This window comes from Aspergillus stella-maris (assembly GCF_047715825.1).
Source record: "Aspergillus stella-maris strain CBS 113639 unplaced genomic scaffold BDV14scaffold_48, whole genome shotgun sequence".
Classification (NCBI taxonomy): Eukaryota; Fungi; Ascomycota; class Eurotiomycetes; order Eurotiales; family Aspergillaceae; genus Aspergillus; species Aspergillus stella-maris.
In genome coordinates this window covers 185,275-206,939 of record NW_027396842.1, presented here as the reverse complement: position 1 = coordinate 206,939, position 21,665 = coordinate 185,275, and the positions used below count along the sequence as shown (strand labels likewise).

Genomic DNA, 21,665 nt, shown 5'->3' with positions numbered 1-21,665 from the left:
ATCTGCTGCAGAAGTTGATCTCGCCGTCTCACCATAGGACAATGGCCTGCAACGTTGTGTTGTGTAATAATCCTCGGTAGATTCTATGGTCCATGGAACACGGAATATTCCTGTCCAGATAATGTATTATTGATTTCAAACTGACGTGGCGTTTGAGAGTCAGACACGTTACATGCATGGCACCCATGAAATTTGAGAAATATCAAACTCTGTTAATGCAGCATTCCTAACCGAGGTGGGGGATTCCCTGGTATACCCCCCAGTACCCTCGAGCCAGCCAAGATGCGGCACAGTCACTCCTCTTCTTGTGGCCTTGAAGCGATCCATGGTTCAATCTGCGACCGGAGGTTGATTCCTATCGCGAGGCCATCTGGCGACAGTCAGCCACCGGGCCACACCCAAGAGACACCACCATTTTCCGAATCGGGAAGGGTTGATACCCCATCGATCAGCGCCTTGGCAGGACGCACCCCCCTTTCCTCCGGCCACTCAGCTAGAGTGTTGGTCTGCTGCTGTGCGCGCCAAACCAGAACTTCCAGATGTGAACCGCCTGTGATGCTGTTGCGTCCTCCTCAAAGTTGTCTCTCCTCGCCCCCCTCTCCGGTCGCCAGGCATGCTTTTCTTAAGATAATGCCGATGCCAGCTTAGAACCGCAGGCCGGACCACCGTCACTGTCATTCGTTTCCCCAGCTCAGCCTGCGATGCCTGCTCAGCGACGCTCTCGGAGGTCACCGCTCGAATGCGCCCAATGTACCGAGGGCCAGATGGAGGTACAATCCGTCTCGATCCCTGCTCTTTCCCTGTCGTGCGCTGTTACTCGGACTAACCCTGCTACTGCTGCTAGTGCTCTAAAGCGCGCCCGCATTGCGACGAATGCATATCGCAGCGTCGGTCCTGTCGTTATCGTGATCAAACCTTCCAGCAGCCCCGAAAAGCCGCCAGGAAGACGACAACACAGAACTCCGTCGCCTCCGACTCATCCTTCTACTCCTCTCCCTCGCCACCTCCCACTGAACATCGGGACTCAATTACCAGCTCGACTTCATCTGACTCGATCGAATCCACATCGTCGCTGGCCAAGCCGGAAGATCCAGACAGTGCCGAAATATGCGCCGCTGTCAAAGACATGAGCATTGGCGACCAGAAATTGATGGAGAACTGGTGCGCCTCCACGGAATCATCGCTCACACATAGCAAGAACAAGGATCGGTCATGGCAGTCCGTGATCCGTCGCGAGTCAGCCGCCAATGCGGCGCTGCGCCATAGCGTCCTTGCTCTCTCGGCCATTCAATTGGCATCCACTACGCAAGACGACAAGGCGAAACGGAAGAGCCATTTACAGGAAGCCGAGAACCACTACCGTCAGGCCGTCGACAACTTTCCAGCTCAGAGCGATGACCTCGCCGAGTCGGGGTGCAATTCCGTTTTTTCCACTGCAAGCGTTCTTTTCATGTGCGAATTAGCATTCCCTTCGCTGGCCGAAGATGGACGACGACTCTCGACTTCCGCTACTCGTTCCCTTAGTTCAAGTCTTGAAAAAGAGGAGAAGGGGGAGAAGCAGGAACAGTCGCCTTCTCCTTGTCTTGATCGATTACTAGACTTGTTCAAAACGATACGGGGATTGTCGTCTTGCACCAAGGTCCTTGATGTCGTCGAAAAGGGCGAGCTGAAGGACCTCTTCAGCCAAAGCGACCCCTACCACCAACTCCCCAGCACCTATACCCTTCCCATCTTCGCCATGAAGAACCTCAACAACGCGACTGCCAAGAAGGACTCGACTCACGAGACGGAAGTATACGACGATGCCATTTCAAAACTCGATAGATCCTTGGAAATGCTCAGCAAGGGCGGCGAGCCGACGATGATTGCCCTTCGCTGGATGTTCCGCTTCCCGTCTCGATACCTCGAACTCGTCCGCGAGCGACAACCCCTCGCCCTTATCATCTTCGCGCACTACTGCGCAGTCCTCCACCATCTCCGCGACCGATGGTGGATGGACGACCGAGGAAGCCGACTCGTCAAGGAGATCTCTCGACTCCTCGGACAAGAACGCCAAAGCTCCATCCTCTGGGCCTCTGACATTGTCGGCATCCAAACATGACACCTCCCTACAAACCAATATACACGACCTGCCACCAGCAACCTTACGACAATCAATGCCTCTGATAACCACATACATGGCGCCATTTTACTTCCTTTCAGATTGTTCGGCCTAGCAAGCAAGCAAGCATCGGGCTCTGCATCTTATTTTCTAACTGGATTAGAACCACTAGTAGATGGAGTTTTCTTTGGTTATTTCAATTCGAATCTTGTTCAATTCGACCTAAGACTGTGAATGTAGAGCGTGGAAATAAACTCCGAGCCGCTGGATAAGGTTCGGCTCTTCCGGAGACTATTCCCTGGCGCGTTTTGATTGGTTGCTCTTTAATGCAACGCTTGTGCTACCTTGATTGACAACGGTATAGACAGAGGATGGTCTAGGCTCAGAGTTCACTGCCTCTACCCCTAAATTGAACCTAATTGAATACTTGAGTTCTAGGATGAAGCACGTTCTCTGTCATGGATCTCGTTTGCTAAGGTAAGCGTTGAGTTGATCTGTACCCAGCCTTGGCCCTCAAAAAAGTAGATTAATTCCTGTTTTCCTGTTTCTCCTAGACTAAATTCAGTTAAGAACCATCCCAACAGCGTTAGCGTGGCGCTGGTTGGGCTCATTATACGCGTGAACATTCGCGGCAGCCAAGCCACGCCATTTTTTACTGAGCGGCGCAGAAATATATATCTCCAACCTCAACAAACATAACTGGTATGTCTTCAATACAACATCTCAAGAGCACCGCTATGAGTGGTATAAGAACAATTGATTCAAAACAACAATGGATAAGGATATATAAATGTCTACGCGTGATTACTTCGGTACCCGAATGTTGAAGGAAGGGAAGAGGACTACAATCCTCAAATTCATTTTTAAAATAGCAAACTCGCTAATTATCAAGAAGATGCTAGGATAAGTCGTCGGTGACACCATCCTGTCGATCAGCCAGCGATCGAACAGAGGCCATTCGCCAGTCGTATGCGCGGTGCCACATTGCAAGTAACGAGAGCGTGTACTTCATCTATCTCAACTCCATATACCCGCCCATTGCACCGAGCGCCGAGTACGCCGGGAGGAGCTCGGCCGCAAAGCAGGCAATGTGCCCGGAAAAGGTGAATGCAAGGGCTGCGCGAATTTGTCAGTTTATGGCCCCCAAACAGCAAACAGCAAAAAGCAAAGGCACAAAGAACACTCCAAGGGAAAGTAGTACGCATACCCCACTCTATCACAGCGCAGAAATCCCTTGTAACCTGAGGATGCGTCCACGCAAGCCAAAACGCGAGGCCGAGGATCGCGCAAACTCCCCCGATACAAGCCCGAACGACGAGCGTGATGATAAGGACGCGATGCCGCCACCGGGCAAGCATGCACTGTCGGAGGCACGCGAGACACCCGACCGCGGCGCCAAGGGAGAAGGAAAAGCTGCAGGACAGAATTAAAAAGCTGACGAGGGACCATCACAATTTGTTAGAGCAACGTACACATAGAGCACCAGGAACGCGCGATGCAGGTCGGGGTGGTTGAGTCGGTCAAAATGTGTAAGAAGGATCAGTCCGGCGCTTCCGGCTGCAGTCAGACTGGTGAGAATATAATCCAGTGTCTGATCAATGTCATCCTTCCTCCATTTTCCCTTTTCTGACTTTGGTGGTGTTGGTCGATGTTTAAAGAACGACGCGGCGTTGAGCAGTATGACAGAGATCCAGCTGCCTAGGATGAATACGGGTTTCATCTCCCTTGCCCCGACATCAGAAACGAATCTGACCGTATATCAGTATTGGTGAACCGGAGGAGAGGGTAGAAGGAATCCGTACGGGATGGTCTGTCCTCGCGTTAAGGTATAGACTGGGGTATCAGGGCTAAACCAGTAGCCTATCATCGCAAGGAGGGTGACTGCACGTTGTTAGTTTGTAGTCCCACGACATTGAACAGGGAACCGGGGCACGTACATAGCCATATCACAGCCGATACCAAAGGGAAGGCCCAGGCCTTGGTCCACATTGTTGATTCTCGACTCTCGATGTGGCCAAGGGAGAAGACGCGGGGAATCAGAGATGGGCGATGATCCTCGCAGGAGCTTTTAAAATCGCACACGAACGACGGGGGAAGGGCGCAAAAGTATTACAGCGGCAGCCAGGTTCCTTAGAGAGTGAAAGGAACTGAAATTCGAACGAATCTGGAAATAAAGAGTGGATGCTCGTGGTGACGAGCCGAAGGGGGAATCGTAGTGAATGACGGTGGTTGGGATGGGCGTTGAATGACAGTAGTGAGTGACATGCTGACAGCAGAGGCGAGGACAGAGAATAATAGGGGATAGCTGAAGTGGGTAACACTCGTGATGACGAGTTGCGATTAAATTGCCCGGTGGAATGCAATATTGATCAATAGCGTGGGCGCAATTTGAAGATACTTGCCTCAGAGGGCAACCAGCATGCCTGGCGTCGCCCTTATTGCACCGGTATTGGCTGGCGGTGGAACTTGGCTTCTATTAATGGGACATGACAGGGCGTTGCAGGGTCCATAACTGCGATCTTGAAGCCAATGATGATGCCCTGATCGCTGGGTCAAGAGCTTGTGCGTGTGCCTGCGTCATCCCCGGATGGCTGCGACAAAGCAACAACGCCCAAAATACTCGAAAGCAGCATTATCCCTCGTGCATTAAAGAGCTTCCAGACCCTTATCTCGCCGTTGAAAGCTGAAACAATGACTTGAGGCTAGAAACGAGGCTGCCGGGTTATGGCAGTGCAGTGGTTAGACACACGTGTCCACTTGCCTTGAAAGATCAGCATTGAATTCTTCACAATCTTAACCCCCTTGGGCAGGACTGACGATCACCTTCCTATTCACGACATAAACCACGTCATTGGACGACTTTTCTCCAAGGGGCTGGCGAAGAAAATATGTGGAGAGCGACCGTGGAATGCCTGGCCTGCCACCGGAAGTCCCTGGACCCTGGCTGGGGATCTCAATATCATGATGCAGCAGACGAGTCAAGCTCACCGAGTATCTACAAACACCTCTGAACATATCCAGCAATAATAACTCGATAACCGGAAAACCCCCGTCATGATGATGCGGGGAAGCGTCAGGCTCTTGCTCTCCACGCAGATCATCTCGCTTTCGTATAAGATTCTGGGGATTTCCAGAAGCCCAATAATGTGCCCAATTTCTGAGCATCTCATCTCTCAGTATGTCTCCTAGAACGCCTCCTACCGCGTCAGCACCCACGCCTCTTCTAGGCGACGAGTTCCACAGCGGCATTCCGAAACGCAACGAGGACGAGGCGAAATTGGCAAAAGAAAAATGGTACTCGAACCAGACTGCACCTGAGAGTGTGCCTCGTCAACGCGACGTGCCCAAACTGCCGCCGAATACATCGAGAGAAAAGTTCAATGGGGCTGTGAAGGAACTGCGCGACAAGATCGGGGCTGAGAATGTCGAAATTAACGATAAACCTTTAGTCGACGGCTGGTATATGGAACATCCGTGAGTCCTCATATTGGTACCAGTGTACTCATGATGCTGACCTGTCAGAAACACGCACGATGCCTTTCACATTGTACAGCAGGAGGAGATAGTTTGCAGTGCGATCGTATATCCGGCATCCACCGAGGAGGTCCAGGCCGTAGTCCTCTGGGCCAACAAGCATACAATCCCCATCTACCCCATTTCCATGGGCAGAAACATCGGTTACGGAGGCGCAGCTCCTCGCGTTCCTGGATCGGTCGTCGTAGACCTTGGGCGACGCATGAACAAGGTGCTTAACATTGACGGAAGCAATGCGTCGTGCATGGTCGAGCCTGGTGTCTCGTACTTTGCATTATACGAAGCGATCCAAAAGACAGGACTTCCCCTATGGATTGACTGCCCGGATCTCGGTGGCGGCAGTGTGATGGGCAACGCGCTGGACCGAGGAGTTGGGTGAGTTCTCAGCCATAATGAAATGCGACCGTAGCTAAGTTTGTAGATACACTCCATACGGAGACCACTTTGCCAACCACTGCGGCATGGAAATCGTCCTACCCACTGGAGAGCTCCTACGAACGGGCATGGGCGCATTGCCTGGCAAAGATGGTGCAGACAACCCCGTCTGGCAGTCGTTCCCACCAGCATACGGTCCATACTCCGATGGGATCTTCTCCCAAAGCAATTTCGGCATTGTGACAAAGATGGGATTCTGGCTGATGCCTGCGACCGGCACACTATCCTACATGGTTACCTTTCCTCGCGAAGATGATTTCGAGCGTATCATTGAGGTCATTCGGCCCCTGGCTCAACGAGGAGTTTTCGGAAATATCCCACAGCTCCGCCATGTTGTCCAAGAACTGGCAATCACCGGAAAACCAAAGAGCTTCTGGTACCCGGGATCAGGAAGAATGCCTCGAGATGTCATTGCCAAAGGCGCCAGGACCCAACCCTGCGGCGACGTATCCTGGGTCTTCTACGGCTGCCAATATGGCAGTGAAGACGCCATCAAAGCCCAGATGGACACTGTCAGAGAAGCCTTTGGGACAATCCCCGGCAGCAAGTTCTTCTATCCCAACGACCTCCCAGCAGACCATTACTTGCACGACCGAAGCAAAGTCTTTGCGGGCACCCCCGTCCCCGGCAGCAAGTTCTTCTATCCCAACGACCTCCCAGCAGACCATTACTTGCACGACCGAAGCAAAGTCTTTGCGGGCACCCCCGTCTTGCGCGAAATGGACTGGCTCAACTGGCTACCCAACGCAGGGCACGTCTTCTTCTCCCCTATCTTACCGAACAGAGGTAAGGACGCGCGACTCGTGCATAATATCATTGACCAGCTGCACACAAAATGGGGCTTCGACAACTTCCCGACACTGGTCATCGCCGGTCGCGAAACACATTATATTGGTAATATCGTCTTCAACCGCGCCGACCCAGACCAGAAGCGTCGGGCGGCTGGACTTATGCGCGAGCTCATTGCTGCGTGTGCAAAGGAGGGATACGGAGAGTATCGCACTCATCTGCTGTTCGCTGACCAGGTTGCTGCCACGTACGGGTGGAATAACCAGGCGTTGCGTAGATTCAATGAGACGCTTAAGGATGCCTTGGATCCGAATGGTATCCTTGCGCCGGGCAGGAATGGAATCTGGCCCAAGTCTTATAGAGGACAGGGATGGGAGATTATTGGGGATCTGCAAAGAGCCATTGTACCGGCGAGTGTTAAGAAGTCGAAGCTGTAATGGTTCACAATCAGTACTGTTAAGCTCTGAACAACTACTAATAGCCTTATGAGAAATGATAACCATGCCTTCTAAGTCTTTAGCTATTCATTGTAAGAGTGAGAATGTGGAGAGCAGGCATGAACGATCGGAAATCCCCCCTCTGTCTCGGTAACTGATGCTTACCCCACACGCACTGGTCTTCGAATCTGGGGCGGTTACTTGAGTGCGGAGGAACGGGTTGTCTCTGAGTCTGGTTCATGTTCTTTTGGAGCCTGGAATTCCAGAGAGCTGGGTTACTGACGCTTCAAATCTGCAGGGTTGTCCAAGACGAACAATGGCAGACCACAGAATGAAGGGTACGAAGCACTCGAGCACGAGGTACCGCAAAATCAGCAATGCTAATCGAACGCTACAGTCATTATCGTAGGTGCAGGACTCGGCGGATGCGCCGCAGCTATGGCGATGCACTACCAGGGCTTCGAAGTCGAGGTGTTTGAGAAAGTCCGGGAGTTCCAGCGCCTCGGCGACTCATTAGGATTAGGCGAGAACGCTCTGAGACTGTTAAAGAGATGGGGACTACATGATGAGCTGGTCGCGCTGGGTAACAAGTCAGAGTTTATGCAGATTCGGCACTGGCAGACTGGACAGCTTATGGCGCAGCAGCCGGCTATGGATATGGCAGGGTATATTGGGCACAGGGGTGATTACCATAGAGCATTCCTAGATCGAGTCGCTGCTTTGGATGTTCCGCTTCATATGGGACGCACTGTTGTTGCGTATGATGAGGCAACGCCTTCTATCACTCTGGCAAATGGTGAGGTGCATAGGGCTGATGTGATTATTGCTGCTGATGGTATAGTTTCCTTCCTTCATGCTTCAAGAAAGACGATAGTAACAATGCAGGAATCAAATCCCTCGCTCGAGAACTCGTCCTCGGATTTGAAGATAAGCCCAAATCATCTGGCTATGCATGCTATCGCGCGTATTTCAAAGGCGCCTTCCTGAAAGAAGACCCCCTGTGCCACGAATTCGTCGAAAAGGAGTGCATCAACATTTGGATTGGACACGACGTCCACCTGGTCCAAAACACCCTCCGCGACGGTGACGAGTTCAACTGGATCCTAACTCACAAAGACACAGAAGACATCAAAGAGTCCTGGTTTCAACCGGGAAACATGGACGACGTGCGAGATACCATCCGTGATCTTGATCCGAGGATAGCAGCAGGAGTGAAAAAAACCAAGGAGTGCTTGGACTGGAAGATCTGCTATCGCGACCCTATTCCATCATGGGTCAGCGAAGGCCATAAAATTGCTCTGCTGGGGGACTCTTGCCATCCTCATCTGCCGACGAGTGCGCAGGGGGCGTCGCAGGCCACTGAGAGCGCAGCTGTACTGGCACTCTGTCTGAAGTTCGCGGGCAAAGATAATGTCCCGCTTGCTGTTAGTCCTCGACGAAAGAGTAGATGTTCCTCGCTAACGATATGATAGACTCGAGTCTACGAGAAACTGCGCTTTGATCGAGTTCGTAAATGTCAAAGGAACGGCGAGGATATCCGTGACAGGTGGCACGGGGCCCTGAGACAACTTGAAGCGGGCAATAGGCTGAATCCTGAGGATGTCATGATGAGGGTATGTCCACGCTATTGATGTTCAAACTGTACAGCTACTGACCAAGTAATGTAGAATCGCTGGCTGTATCCATTCGATGCCGAGGCCGACACACTGCAGCGGTGGAAGGAGGTCGCGACAGTCGTTGAGAAGGAGCTTGAAGAAGGGAATATAACGCCTCTATTCACCAGTACTGCAGGTGTCCTGGCTTGATAGAAGCTAAAGTGCTCATAGAACAATGCTTGGTAGACCAGCTACATCCTCAATCATGACTTCCTGTGTATATACACATAGATAACTCAGAGACCATCAGCAAGCATCGCATTAATCAACAAAACATGACGATCGGCATTCGTCTCACTCCACTCATCATTGTAGTTCAACCCATAAGGCCAAATATGCCCACCGCCACAGTTAATGATCGCGTCCGCTCCATCCCAAGACTGCAGTAGCGGCGTCGCAATCGGCCAGTCATTAGCCGCACAACGCGTGTCAAAGGCCGTCGTCTGCCCAATACCCAGGGTATGCGAGATTTCATGCAGTGCCGTGCGCTCATTCAGGTACGAGCGATCGGTACCGAAGCGGACTGAGCCGTCGTAGCTGGCTTCGGCGGTTGGGACGCCGGGGACGTACTGCACGTAGAGAGATTTGCTGGCGGTGCCGAGGCTGGCATGACGGGCGATTGCGGCTTCTATGGCGGCTTCAATAAGGGCGTATGCGTCTGCTTCATCTTCCGTTGGACTGGACGACTTTTCAAGAGTGTAGGTTATTTGGGCTGAGGCAGCTGTCGCGACGGCCAGGATGGAGGCAAGTAGAGGGAAGCGCATGTTGGGCTCACCTTGCTAGGCAGTTCGAAGTAAAGGGTTCAAATTTGATTTTAAGTGTAGCAAGATCAGAGGAGGGTTGAGGATTTCAGGACATTTGGCTGCGACGAAGGGTTTCCTCATCTTTATATAACAGAGCCAAGGCACAGCAACCCCTCAAAAGCTTCAAATAAACAACCTCCCAGCCCTAAGAGCATAGAGTGAGACATTGAACTGTTGCAAAAATGCTGAAACAGGCGGATCGATAAACTCCACCATTCTCATGCAGCGCACTACCCCTGCCAAGGGACTCAGGGACCAGGGACTACCCCGTCGGCGCTTCTTGTGCTAGAAAGACGTTACATCGTGCGATGGCTAACAAACTAAAAGATCGGCCCTGAAGAAATGTCGGTATCTGGTGCCCAAGAAGAAGTTGGAGTCGTTAGTTGATAAGGACAGCTCCACCCCCTCGGCGCTCTGAGCCGACAGGATTCAGGACTTTCGGCAGGCAGCTTGAATGGCCGAAGATGAAATGGTTTTGGAGAACTGCAGATAAGAAACCACTGCCTATTGGACAGACGTTGGAGGTTGGAGATCAGGCACGGCTGGCATGCCACATGGAATTAAGCATAAAGATAAAGGGCAGTTCCAAGTTGCAGGAACAGTCAACCGACTTACCTCCAATATGCGCCTGTTGATTGCTGCAGCGGCGGCCTTGAGTGGTCTTGCCAGTGCAAAGCACGTTGACCATGACCCATTTCCCAGTGAGTTGTCTGATTCCAGGGATTTGAATCCCGTAATAACCCGTTGTAGTGCCTCCATGCAAGGGCATCATCATTGAAGACGCATCAATCGTCACTCTGCAGCAGTGGATGATCAACGGCAATCTGACTAGCCAGGATCTCGTCGAGTGCTATCTCGACCGAATCGATCAGACCGACAAGTAAGAGCTATTGCGCCCTTGGAAGACTTTTGCTGAGCTTTTGTGGCCAGATATCTGCACTCGATCAGCGAGATCAACCCCGATGCCCTTGCTATTGCTGCAGCAATGGACGCCGAGCGCGCAAATGGCACCTTCCGCGGACCCATGCACGGTATCCCATTCCTAGTCAAAGATAACTACTTTACCGATGACAAGCACAACACCAGCGAGGGCACTCTGGTTCTCCTAGGCGGTAGATATTCTTCCGAAGCTACAGTAGTTACCAAGATCCGAGAAGCAGGTGGTGTCCTTGTAGGGCATTCGACCATGTCAGAAGCTGCCGACCATCGCGCCTTGTCCGACTACGCCTCGGGATACTCGAGCCGGACAGGACAGACACGGAACCCCTACAACTTAACCCAGTCTACAGCGGGGAGCAGTAGTGGCTCAGTGGTCGCGGTGCGCAGCAACCAGATTGCGATCGCATTGGGAACTGAGACCCATGGCTCTCTTACTCATCCGTCTGCGCAGTTGGGTCTATACACAATCAAATCAACCCCAGGTCTGATGTCGCGACACGGTATAGTGACTGGTAGTTACTATCATGATACGCCGGGCCCTCTCGCGAGATCTATGAAGGATGTCGCCATTTTATTGGACATTATGACTGGTCCAGATCCCTACGACAATCTGACCTTCCAGGCAATTGGGCACTATCCAGAGGCAGGCTATGCTGCTGAAGTGGTTGGAAAGGACGAACTTCGTGGCCTCAAGCTGGGACTCCCTTGGGATCCGTACTGGTCAACCAATGCTGTGAGTCCTATTAGTTGCCGTTGACGAAGTTCGATTTACTGATTTGATTGACCTAGCACGTCAACAGTCCTGGCCATCGCGAGAAGTATGAAGCCAAGTTCGCGGAGCTCAAGGCCGCAGGCGCCGAAGTGTACAACCTCACGGTACACTCCATCACCCTTGGAATACTCAAAGATGGCGTCGCTAATATCACATCCAGTACGACAACCCCTTCGCCGAAATTGCCAACCCATACGGAAGCGCCCAACCAGCCGACATCGCCTCGGAGTTCAACCACCTCATCGCGTTCAGCACTCTAATGGCCGTCGGTTACCACGAGTGGCTGCAAAACTGGACCTTCCCTGAGGATGACCCGCGCGTCAATATGAGCACCCTCGCAGAAATGGCGGCGTGGAACGATGCGCATAACGCAACAACGGGCTCCCTCGGTAACAACACATGGTGGTGGGACCCTGAGACGGGCCAGAGCTTTTACGAGAGGGGCGTCGCAACAAACGGCAGCATGGGATCCGAGTTCTGGACTGCCTTTGGTTGGGGTCGCTTTACGGCCCGGCAGGCCATCGATAGCTCGTACGCTTACATTCTTGAGAACGGCACCGTTGTTGAACTCGACGGGCTTCTGGTACCAAACGGTCGCGGCGGAGGCTACGATAATGGCTGTGCGTCTGTCCCTTCGTATGCCAGGTATCCTATTGCAGCAGTACCGACGGGCCTGGATGCCTGGTCGACACCGTTCGGAATGTGCGTCTATGGAAGACAGTATGGTGAGGCGCAGCTGGTTAAGGTGGCGTCCGCCATGGAAGATCTCTTCCAGTGGAATGAGAAACCGGGTTGGTTCAACTATGAGACGGCTAAGGGGCCGTGGGATCAGACTTGGCCTGGGTATACTTGCTCTGGGGAGAGCTTGGAGCATTATAGCTGTGAGCCCGAAGAATAAAGCGGAAATAACTAACTGGACAAGCCAGCTTCAGAGGTGATTTCTCTACACCGTCATCGTCTCGACGAATTTACCTAGCACGATTTCACGTATCATGCAAAGGGTTCTCAGAAGGAGACTGAGAAAAGTGCCTATACATGAAATTTTTGTATCTTCCATCACTATCTAGTCATCGACAATAAATGGTGACTTAATTCTCGGGAAGTGCTTGAAAGCGCTTCATTGGCCCGTACTTTGATGTCTTCGCACGTAGAGCCGAGCCCCAGAAGAATAATGGAATAGCCAAAAGCAGACTCGCGGCTTGTACTGCAGTCATCTCACCAAAGACCGCAGCAGGACCTTGTCTACTGATCCAGTCGGCCGCGTAGAGCGACAGCAACATGCCGATTGTGTTTCTCACGACGAAGATAATGACCAGTGCTTCACCAGTGATCTATACACACTAGTCAGAAGGGTTATGCAATAATGAGGATGTATCAGACATACCGGCTTATAACAATCCAAGCAGTACGTCACGGCGACATTGGAGATGGCGGCAACGCCAAACGCCTGCATAGCGTAGCCAAACGCAGAACCAATCCAATGTACCTCGTTCGCAATGCACAGTCCATATATCAAAATACCGCCAGGTCCGATAATACCGGGTATAACGATCCCCGGAAGACGGTACTCTGGCAGCCGCTGACCATGGCGCTTAGTATACCTTGTAGAGATAATATCGATCAGTCGACCGCCGAGATAGAAGGCCAGGAGGGATCCGATGAATCCTGATAGCGAGAGGAGACCTAGGTTTCCGACCGGCCAGTTGTAGGGTGGTGCGGTGTATGTTCGGGATGCGGTCAGTTGGACAACGATGTTCCTGGTATATAGTTAGTCTGATGGTCAACAATACGGATTGAGAGCCCTACCATCCAACTGAGATCCCAATCGAGAATGCTGCCCATAGTAGTTGAGGGTAGGCGACATTACAGATAATATCAGATACTGTCCTCAAGAACGAGGCCTCGCGGTTATACCCAATAGTCAAAGACATCCACTGCACGTTCGATCGTTTAGGTGTCCTAGGCCGTTCATGTAGATATGTCGTCTCGCGTACAGTAAAAACAGCAACAACAAAGACAACACCCACCGCGATAGCAAGAAAATAGCACATCCATCGCCAGTCTTCCTGCTGAACCAGATAAGCATTAATTAACGGCCCGACAAACAGCCCACTCGTCAAAGCAAGGTGGAAGACCATAAGATAATGCCCACGTTCCTGAGGCTTCACCATATCCGACACAACAGCAGGAACAGTCGCGTCCGCCGCAGCGGCAGCAAACCCAGACAGGATCCGCGATGCCAATAGCTCACCATAACTAGTCGCCTTGCTGGACCAAACATTCATCATGCACAGCATAGCCATGGAAAGTAGATAAACCGGTCTCTTCCCGATGACGCGCATAAGCGGAACCCAGAAGATATTTCCCAGTCCGAACAGAAAGACATTAAAGCAGACGAGTTCGCCAGCTTGAGTTTGTGAGACGTTAAATTCAGCAATAATGGGCTTTGTCGCGACGGTAAAGTTGCTGCTGTTGACGTTTGCGAGGAAGGTGTAGAAGCAGATTGTTAGATAGGTCGAGAGTTTTGCTGGGAGGGACCAGTTCTGATGGGTTAGCATTGACTGTGAGAAGGGGAGAGGAGCATACCTGCGGATCATTCGGATCGGCATCCTCGGAGCCTTTGAGGTCTTCAGGTTGATGAGCTGCAGTTGCCTTTTCGTCAGCTATTGACTCGACGAAACTCGTCGAGGGCTTGAGTTCTGCCATGGTACTGGGATGTCAAACTGTCAGAACAGAACGAGGGTGTCAGTGCGGAAGACAGCCCTTAAGTCAAGGATACCCACACCCCACAACCCCAGGAATTGGCGTCGAGATCAATGAGGGGGTGGAGATGGTCATCATCATCGTGAAATGGAAATCCCGGGGTCATCGGAATATCCGAACATGATTGACGACAAACACCTAAAGGATCAGCGGGGAAGGCTTATCTACGCATCTCACTCGCTGCTCAAGCAATGCTTGCCACTGCTTTACTAATCATGCATCACCCGGCGGATAGGGAACGTGCTGGAGCTTGCTGTATTGAGCTCACCGGGGCCCCGGAATATCCAGGTGGGCTTGTTGAGCTGCTTATGCGAGCGCTATCAATTTGTTGAGGTCATCTTGTAGGACAATCCTTGGGTTCTACAGCTGTTGCGCTCATCATCACGCTTGAGGAACGTTGAATCATAGACGAGGGTCATGAGTTAACATGATATTCCAAACTGTTCTACTATCGAACACTAATCTCCATAAAGCCATAATGATATACCCCACGTCAACAACAGTCTACTCATTCTCCTCAACCCCAATAACAGTGGTCTTGAACTTCCTAGCCGAAACCTTGCGGTTAAAGAGGATATCGGCCTCACGGTAACTACGGTTCTTGAGCTCAGGCAAGAAGAAGTACGCCATAACCCAGACAAATAGCGCCGTAGATCCCCAGACATACCCACACTTGCCTGCCAAGTTCCAGCCAGTGGTGTTAAGCATCCGACTGGAAAGGTAGATCATCGGAATCTCAGTGATGTAGTATGCCGAGCGACCGACGGCGGTACTCAATGCACGAAGACGCACAGAAGATGTCTCCGAGATGATAGTGTACGAGATCGGACCCTGAGCACCGGCGTAGACGAAGGAGATGATAACGCCGAGACAGGCCTGGGCGTAGTTTGTCCTGTGGTTTTGGGGGACAGAGGCACAGATTCCAAGAATGAAAAGGAACAGGACATTGGTTGCTGTGCCCCAAAGAAAGACAGTACGGCGACGGAACCATGAGGTCAAGAACCATGAGCCAATATTAGCGACGAATTGAAGACATGTTGTGATCAAATTCAGCTGGAAAGCCTTTTCGGATGAGATTCCGGCCTCTACACCTCATGTTAGAGATCTATCCAGGCCATACAAGGGGATGAGACGTACGCTCAAAGAAATACGTAGCCTGGTTGGCAATCAAGTTGCCTGCAAAATTCTGCGACGCATAGATCAAGCAGGTGATGATCGTCCTCCTGAGATCAGTGCCCTTGAGCAAGTCAAGAAGAGTCGGGTTGCCACCGGTCTGCTCTTCGATCTTGACTGTACGCTCGATCATGGCAAGATTGGCCTGCGCCTGCTCCTCTGTCTTTGCACCGAGACGCTTAATAGACTTGAGGGCTTCGGCCTTGCGACCGCGGCGAATGAGCCACCATGGCGATTCGGGGGCAAGGAAGACGAGAACCATCAGGGGTGTCTATAGTAATTAGCAACTACTAGGGCTTGGAGGGTAGCCTAGAGATATGAGAATGACTCACTGGGAAGATCCACTGCAACGCAAGCGGCACTCGCCACGCCCACTCGCTCTGCATTCCATTGTAGCCATACGTAGCACCGGCGACAATGATAGAACCGATGGACCAACTCATTTGCAGGGTCGCGGTACAGGCAGCACGAAGAGGGAGGGGCACGACCTCACTGGCGTAGGCAGGGGAGTTGGCAATGAAGAAACCCCAGGGGACACCTTCAAGAGCCTGTCCGACGACGAGCAGTGTAAGGGAGTCGGCCTGAACAAAGGAAAATTGTTAGCGATGGATGGGCATATTGGGATCTCGGAGACTTACAAAGAAAGAAACGAAGATCGTAGCGTTCATCAGCACCAGACCCACGAGAGTAGTCCAGCGGTATCCAATCTTGTTGGTGATGGGACCAGCAAGGTAGACACCAATAAAGGCACCACACTGACCAGCCTGGAAGAGAGCACTCTGCCACCGAGTGGGAATAGCATAGCTGCCGTCCTCAGTCTCAACACCGTAGACCTTAGCGAAGTACTCGAGGGCAACAAAGTTGGTGTTCAAGAACATGTCGAAGGACTCCATGACAATGGTGAAGCACATAATGAAAGCCCAGAAGCAAGCCCAGGGGTGTGACTTGGTCGCCTCCCAGACACCCATCTCGTGCTCGAGGTTTTCACCGTCGAAAGCATTGTGCATGAGCTCGTCATTTTTGAGAATCTCAGGCTGCTCTGTCTGGTGGACTTCCACCTTCTCGGGTGCTCCATCTTTGGTCGACATCTTGGTGGACTCAGCGCAAGGGCAGAGATAAGGAAGAGAAGAACCGCGCGAGTAGTTTTTCCTGGGGAATCTGGGGATTAAAAAGGTCACCCCACAATGGCTATCCTGTAGCTTTATCCCGCCGGACTTTTCCCATTTCCCCGATCATTCAAGCGAGCTGGCACCGGTTCGCCCTCGCAATATGCGTTGAGACACTCGCTCAGCATTAGCGGCCAACAAAGCCAACAAGAGGTCAAGTAGCGTCGCGTCCGATAGAACTGATACGGGGCTAGCCATTTCATTTGTTTGCGGGGGAATCTAAGACATGCCACATGGTCTTGGGCCCATGGGGTCTGTCCCCATACTAGCAATTGGTTGGTGGAAGATCTGGGGAAGAGCGTACCAAAGGATCTAGCCAAACGCCATGTTACATCGCTAAGCACCATTAAGCACCCCAGACCAGGACTAAGCTCAGTCAAGAAGTCTTCGGTTTGCTTCTTTATTCGCCTTTGCTAATTTACCCGCACGGCCTATACCGGTACGCTGTTATACCCTGTTCTGTGGTCCCGCGTGAGTTCAAGCAATGAGACCTTTCTCATTCTAGCCGTTGATCCGGCCTGTAATCCCGAGTTCTTGACTGAGAATGTCATCTCCGCGGTTAATTTTTGGGCATTTTTGATGGCTCTGCTCTACCCCAGCGACCTCGTGATTCGTCTTCAGTGCCCTGGTAAATCTTTGTCGCTCATGAAAGAACTTGACCTCGTCTTCGGTGTACAGACGCCCTTCCTTCTCGGCCTTGATTCTCTCTCGCCGAATGCGATGGACGTCCTCACTCCAGATTACGCGTCAAGAATCACGAGACACAATTGAACAGAAAACAGCCGCCTAGAGCCCCTACACAGATCACATACGACACGCGATATCCATCTGCTGCAAATTTGGATCTGAAGATCTGTGGCCCAATCACTCCTCCTAGTTGCCCGACTCCAGACTGTAGCCCCATGGCAAAAGCAGCTCCTGTTGTTCTTCTGAGAGACGAGGTTTGCCACGCCCAGAATGGTATCGCCAGACATGCAGAAAACATGCTTCCAAGTACACAGGCTGCATAGATAGCACCTTTTGCCTGGCTTGCAAGGAAGATTGCAAATGTTACGACTTCGCAGGCGACAATGATCAGAGTCAGGAGCGGTCGCGGAATGAACGCACGTTTCAACAACCACGCAACTAAAATGATTGCAATAATACCGGCTGCAGCTGGTGAGATATTTAGTAATTGATTCCGCGGTAGAGTAGCAAAGCCCAGGTTCGTTGTAATTGTTGGTAGAAACCAGGTGAGTCCGAAGCCACCAGTGTTCATACAGACCTGCGCCAGCATAAATGACCACATTCGTAGATCTTTCAACGTCGACACAGTTTCTGACCATGAAAACGGTTCGTCTTGAGTTCTCTGTGCGTTCTCAGTTAGACGCAGCTCTATGAATTCTTGCTCGCGAGGCGTCAGCCATTTCTCGGTGCGAGATCTGGTATAGTCAGGATATACTGTCCAGACCAGTCCAGCGAACGCCATGGTCGCCATTCCTTCGATCAAGAAGACCCTAGAGATGTAAGCCGCCATGATTATCTAGAACCGGGTTCTTGTACCATTTCCATGAGGTCATCCCCTGTTTCCCATCCAAATACTAAATGCCATAAACAAGCAGCGATCCCAGCAAACCAGCAAGGTTGAATATGCCAAACAGCCACATAAAGGGCTTCCCCATCTCATCGCTTCGATACCAGCTGCAAAGATGTGTCATGATACTGGGAAAGAGCCCGGCTTAGGCAAGGCCAAGGAAGAAGCGCGCTGCATAGAGTCCTTCTTTATTGTGCACCGCTGCATGACAAGCAAGGACCATCCCCCATAGAAAGCAGCTCCTCGTCTGGAAGATGACACCGCGCGTATTCAGCATCACCACCACCGGAAAGATGCTGCCCTGTATGTACGCGTGTCTCACGTCGATGTTTGTCCCACTCCCAGTCGCAGTAGTTCTATCGTACATTCGTCCCTCAAACTTTGACTGGGATGAGTTCCTCAAAGTCGAACGAGTCAGCGACAAAGAGAATGCCGACCGATTCAACCGCGACGCCTATTTCAGCCCCGAACGAGTCAAGTACATGAAGCGCATGTCCAAAATAGCAGCCATTTGGGCCGTAGCCACATTCCTTAACCAGATAGTGTTCTGGCCTCTTCCAATGTACGGGGCCAAAACGGTCATGTCACAGGGGCTGTTTGTGGCTTGGGTGGTGTGGGCTTGATTTGGCTGTTCATCACACTCCTGGTTGCTAACTTTTATCCTCTGGTGGATGGAGGACTGCAGCAAACCCGGCAGGTCATCACGGCCAGGGAGACAACTGGAACATCAAGGTAGGAGGCACAGGGGAGTATTAAAGTAAATACATTTAGGGTCCATAGTAGAATAGTTCAATGCCGCCGCCCCAGAAGCCCATCCTTGGACAGGACTCCCCGGCTATCACTGAAGAATGTGTACGTTTCTTGTATACCGCCTGGAAACTGCTTTTGATTCAGACCCCGAGATAGGTATGCACAGGCAATCTCTGGCACAGGCGTGGTTGGCGTCATGGGTCTGGAGAGGAAAGTTGCAATATCAGGTTCAATGGAAAGGATGTGATCCCGACCTTGGCTGTTACCCGACGCGCGGGTTCAAGGGTGCTCCGTATAAGATCCAGGACTATTCGTCATTTCGTTTGGCGGTTGTTGTTGTAGTTGGGGGAGTGGGACATTGTACGTTTACGAGGCTGGGCGGACATATCAATGACTAGGGATCGGTACAGCGTGCCTTCTGCCAAGGTCATATGAAATCGAGTTTCAATGGCCGTGAGTGTAGCTATCGTAATCTACCCAGAACATCATCCAGCTCCCCTGACTCAAATCAGCGGTCTCGTGGAATAAATTTCACAACTTCTGGTCCACACAAGATCCAAACTGTGCCGCCAATGTCTCCCCAAATAACCCTACCCCTTCCTCCAGATCCCCTTCTGAGGCTGCAGCAAACGTCATCCGGAAGTGCAATTCGCCATTCGATCTCTTATTCCTCGAGAACAGCGAGTCCTGTGTAACTAGGACACCAAGCTGCAGTGCATCATCCGCAATGCGCGCCCCGAGTGCCAGGAGTCGAGAATCTAACTCTTCCCCCTGAATAGGACCATCGGCCCTAAACGCCGGATGGCGTCTCCAGTCCACCTTGATCCACAAGAACATGCCATACCGCGGCGGAACCCACGATGCGATCTCGGCCGGGAGATAGCGCTCACAGGCACGCAGGAGGACGTTACGGCGCCACTGGTATTCGCCGAAGAGATGGGTCAACCACGCGTCGAATCCGTCATGGCCCCAAGTCTGGTCGAGGAGACTCCAGAGCATCAGCTGTGTTGGACCACTCACGGCGACGGTGCTGACTTCCTGGTACGCGAGGAACTTATCAATTATTTGGGCCGAGGCCGTTAACCAGCCCATGCGGAGGCCCGGGGCGAGAATCTTGGAGGTCGAGTCGAGGCGTACGACGCGGCCGGATGTGTCGAGGGAGAGGTAGGATGGGTCGGCAGCGTTCCACGCTTGCTCTCGTTCTCCCGTTCCTGTTGTGGCAGTGTCGTCACTGATATAGGGGCCGAGACGGAGAAAGTAGTACGGGTCGTCTTCGATTATAATCAGGTCGTAGTTTTCTGCAATCGCGTAGATGGCTGCCCGTCTCTCAGCGGTCTGGCTATACCCCGTGAGGTTCTGACCGGCGGGAATAGTATACAGCACTCTTGGCCGAGGACCTTGCGATGATGTATCCCACGAGGATAATATCATCTCCAGACGATCAGGTCGCAGACCGTCCACGTCCATCTCTACCCCGTGGATCCGGACGCCATTTAGCACTGCACTCTCAAGGGTCCCAGGATACGTCCACTGCCCCGCGAGCACCGAATCGCCGCGGTTGCAGAAAATGCGAAACGCAACTTTCAACGCAGCCGTCGCGCCACATGATAAAAACGTGCCCCAGTCTCCATAGAGAGGGTTGTGCACCAGCTCGACGTGTTCCGTGATGAACCGAAGCAAGTGCGGCGAGCCCGCTGCATGACCGTAATTCAAGCTGAGAGAAAGGTTATACGATACATCTCGCTTGAACAGCGTGTGAACCGAGTGGCCAAGGCCATCTGTCGTTGCCTTGCTTGCCAGTGGCGCAGCTAAGCCGCCGTGGAATGTGAGGGACTGCCATGGATAGTAGTCTGCAGTCGGACGGCCCGTGCCCAGGGAGATGATCTTGCGCGGAGCAACGGGGCTAGAACTCTTTTTTAGCGCCGAGCCTTGGAAGTTGCGACTCTCGGTACTGAAGTTGTGGTCCTAGCGACGGGCAAGGGGGTTCCCTAGGCCGTGCGAGGACTTGAAGTGCGCCGACGAGGTGGCCGGTGCGGCTGTTAAGGGGAGAGGCGGACAACTGGCGCGCAGAGACTCGATGTCGGCGGAGACCAAACGAGTCATGACGAAGATGTAAGATGGTTATCGCGCCGACTGGGCCGACAGGAATCTCTGCATTTTTGGATTTTAATTCCCTTGCAAAATGTGGCGTGCTCGTTGGAGAAAACTGGCCGCGTTGGCCGATTACGCCGACTCACTCCGATGCCTTCCCTATGGACACTGAGTGGCCCTTCTGCTGGCATCCGTTCCAGTATGCAGCACAGTGACGGTGTTGTCTCCACCTATGTGCTGGACAGTCTTCAAGTGGAAATCAACCGGCTACTTGGTCCTGTCTGGACCCGAGATTCCTCCAAGGCCCTTCTCCCGCGGTACCTGAGGTCGCTACCATGACGACTGGGCAAGGGGAATATTGACTATCTTCTCAAAGCGGGGGCTTTTGATACACACGACCCCCTATCTGTCAGGCACTCCTTACATCTTATATCCACCATGTGCTTCCACATGTCCCCTTCTTGGACCTGGGCTGGTTCTTCGGTTGTGTCCTAGGTAGCCAGGAGTCGTCCGATCACCGCAGCGGAGTGATGCCTCAATCAGTCTGCTTCCACTCCACGCGGTTATGTTTGCATGGGCATTGTTCGTAGACATGAACTGTTTTTACGCGGTAGGCTTTATCTCCCGAGAGCACCTGTGCATGTCTTCGCAGCCAAGCTAAGGTAAATTGAGCAAAATTGTATA

General features: G+C 52.2%; 10 protein-coding genes across 10 annotated transcripts; 5 read left to right on the top strand and 5 right to left on the bottom strand.

The window, feature by feature from the left end:
- The first annotated feature begins 267 nt into the window (after nt 1-267).
- On the top strand, nt 268-2,547 carry BDV14DRAFT_177878 (uncharacterized protein). Its single transcript, XM_073769504.1, has 2 exons — nt 268-770; nt 845-2,547. The coding sequence occupies exons 1-2, from the start codon at nt 702-704 to the stop codon at nt 2,099-2,101; spliced, it is 1,326 nt and encodes a 441-aa protein (XP_073625715.1). The 5' UTR covers nt 268-701; the 3' UTR covers nt 2,102-2,547.
- A 377-nt stretch (nt 2,548-2,924) lies between these two features.
- Nucleotides 2,925-4,404, bottom strand: BDV14DRAFT_177876 (Frag1/DRAM/Sfk1). The gene is made up of 5 exons (XM_073769503.1): nt 4,039-4,404; nt 3,904-3,982; nt 3,574-3,849; nt 3,309-3,514; nt 2,925-3,217 (listed from the first exon to the last, which is right to left on the bottom strand). The coding sequence occupies exons 1-5, from the start codon at nt 4,088-4,090 to the stop codon at nt 3,114-3,116; spliced, it is 717 nt and encodes a 238-aa protein (XP_073625714.1). The 5' UTR covers nt 4,091-4,404; the 3' UTR covers nt 2,925-3,113.
- An 875-nt stretch (nt 4,405-5,279) lies between these two features.
- BDV14DRAFT_191407 (FAD-binding oxidoreductase) lies at nt 5,280-7,296 on the top strand (the record flags this gene model as incomplete). Its single annotated transcript, XM_073771491.1, has 4 exons — nt 5,280-5,575; nt 5,624-6,010; nt 6,057-6,617; nt 6,702-7,296. The coding sequence occupies 4 exons, from the start codon at nt 5,280-5,282 to the stop codon at nt 7,294-7,296; spliced, it is 1,839 nt and encodes a 612-aa protein (XP_073625713.1).
- A 140-nt stretch (nt 7,297-7,436) lies between these two features.
- On the top strand, nt 7,437-9,101 carry BDV14DRAFT_210389 (uncharacterized protein; the record flags this gene model as incomplete). The annotated part of the gene is made up of 5 exons (XM_073775882.1): nt 7,437-7,634; nt 7,694-8,131; nt 8,182-8,720; nt 8,769-8,909; nt 8,964-9,101. The coding sequence occupies exons 1-5, from the start codon at nt 7,613-7,615 to the stop codon at nt 9,099-9,101; spliced, it is 1,278 nt and encodes a 425-aa protein (XP_073625712.1). The 5' UTR covers nt 7,437-7,612.
- Nucleotides 9,102-9,187: 86 nt separating this feature from the next.
- BDV14DRAFT_191405 (uncharacterized protein) lies at nt 9,188-9,715 on the bottom strand (the record flags this gene model as incomplete). The annotated part of the gene is made up of 1 exon (XM_073771490.1): nt 9,188-9,715. One exon carries the CDS (start codon nt 9,713-9,715, stop codon nt 9,188-9,190), a length of 528 nt encoding a protein of 175 aa, XP_073625711.1.
- A 586-nt stretch (nt 9,716-10,301) lies between these two features.
- BDV14DRAFT_202566 (amidase signature domain-containing protein) lies at nt 10,302-12,363 on the top strand (the record flags this gene model as incomplete). The annotated part of the gene is made up of 5 exons (XM_073774069.1): nt 10,302-10,455; nt 10,505-10,634; nt 10,685-11,426; nt 11,483-11,569; nt 11,626-12,363. The coding sequence occupies 5 exons, from the start codon at nt 10,302-10,304 to the stop codon at nt 12,361-12,363; spliced, it is 1,851 nt and encodes a 616-aa protein (XP_073625710.1).
- A 190-nt stretch (nt 12,364-12,553) lies between these two features.
- BDV14DRAFT_210388 (major facilitator superfamily domain-containing protein) lies at nt 12,554-14,171 on the bottom strand (the record flags this gene model as incomplete). The annotated part of the gene is made up of 4 exons (XM_073775881.1): nt 12,554-12,796; nt 12,850-13,222; nt 13,272-14,008; nt 14,052-14,171. 4 exons carry the CDS (start codon nt 14,169-14,171, stop codon nt 12,554-12,556), a joined length of 1,473 nt encoding a protein of 490 aa, XP_073625709.1.
- A 508-nt stretch (nt 14,172-14,679) lies between these two features.
- BDV14DRAFT_210386 (putative MFS maltose transporter) lies at nt 14,680-16,791 on the bottom strand. The gene is made up of 4 exons (XM_073775880.1): nt 16,040-16,791; nt 15,734-15,982; nt 15,366-15,672; nt 14,680-15,313 (listed from the first exon to the last, which is right to left on the bottom strand). The coding sequence occupies exons 1-4, from the start codon at nt 16,487-16,489 to the stop codon at nt 14,733-14,735; spliced, it is 1,587 nt and encodes a 528-aa protein (XP_073625708.1). The 5' UTR covers nt 16,490-16,791; the 3' UTR covers nt 14,680-14,732.
- Nucleotides 16,792-18,394: 1,603 nt separating this feature from the next.
- BDV14DRAFT_202563 (uncharacterized protein) lies at nt 18,395-18,763 on the top strand (the record flags this gene model as incomplete). The annotated part of the gene is made up of 1 exon (XM_073774068.1): nt 18,395-18,763. One exon carries the CDS (start codon nt 18,395-18,397, stop codon nt 18,761-18,763), a length of 369 nt encoding a protein of 122 aa, XP_073625707.1.
- A 462-nt stretch (nt 18,764-19,225) lies between these two features.
- On the bottom strand, nt 19,226-21,029 carry BDV14DRAFT_177868 (pyridoxal phosphate-dependent transferase). The gene has a single exon (XM_073769501.1). It carries the CDS (start codon nt 20,355-20,357, stop codon nt 19,422-19,424), a length of 936 nt encoding a protein of 311 aa, XP_073625706.1. The 5' UTR covers nt 20,358-21,029; the 3' UTR covers nt 19,226-19,421.
- Between the last annotated feature and the right edge of the window lie 636 nt (nt 21,030-21,665).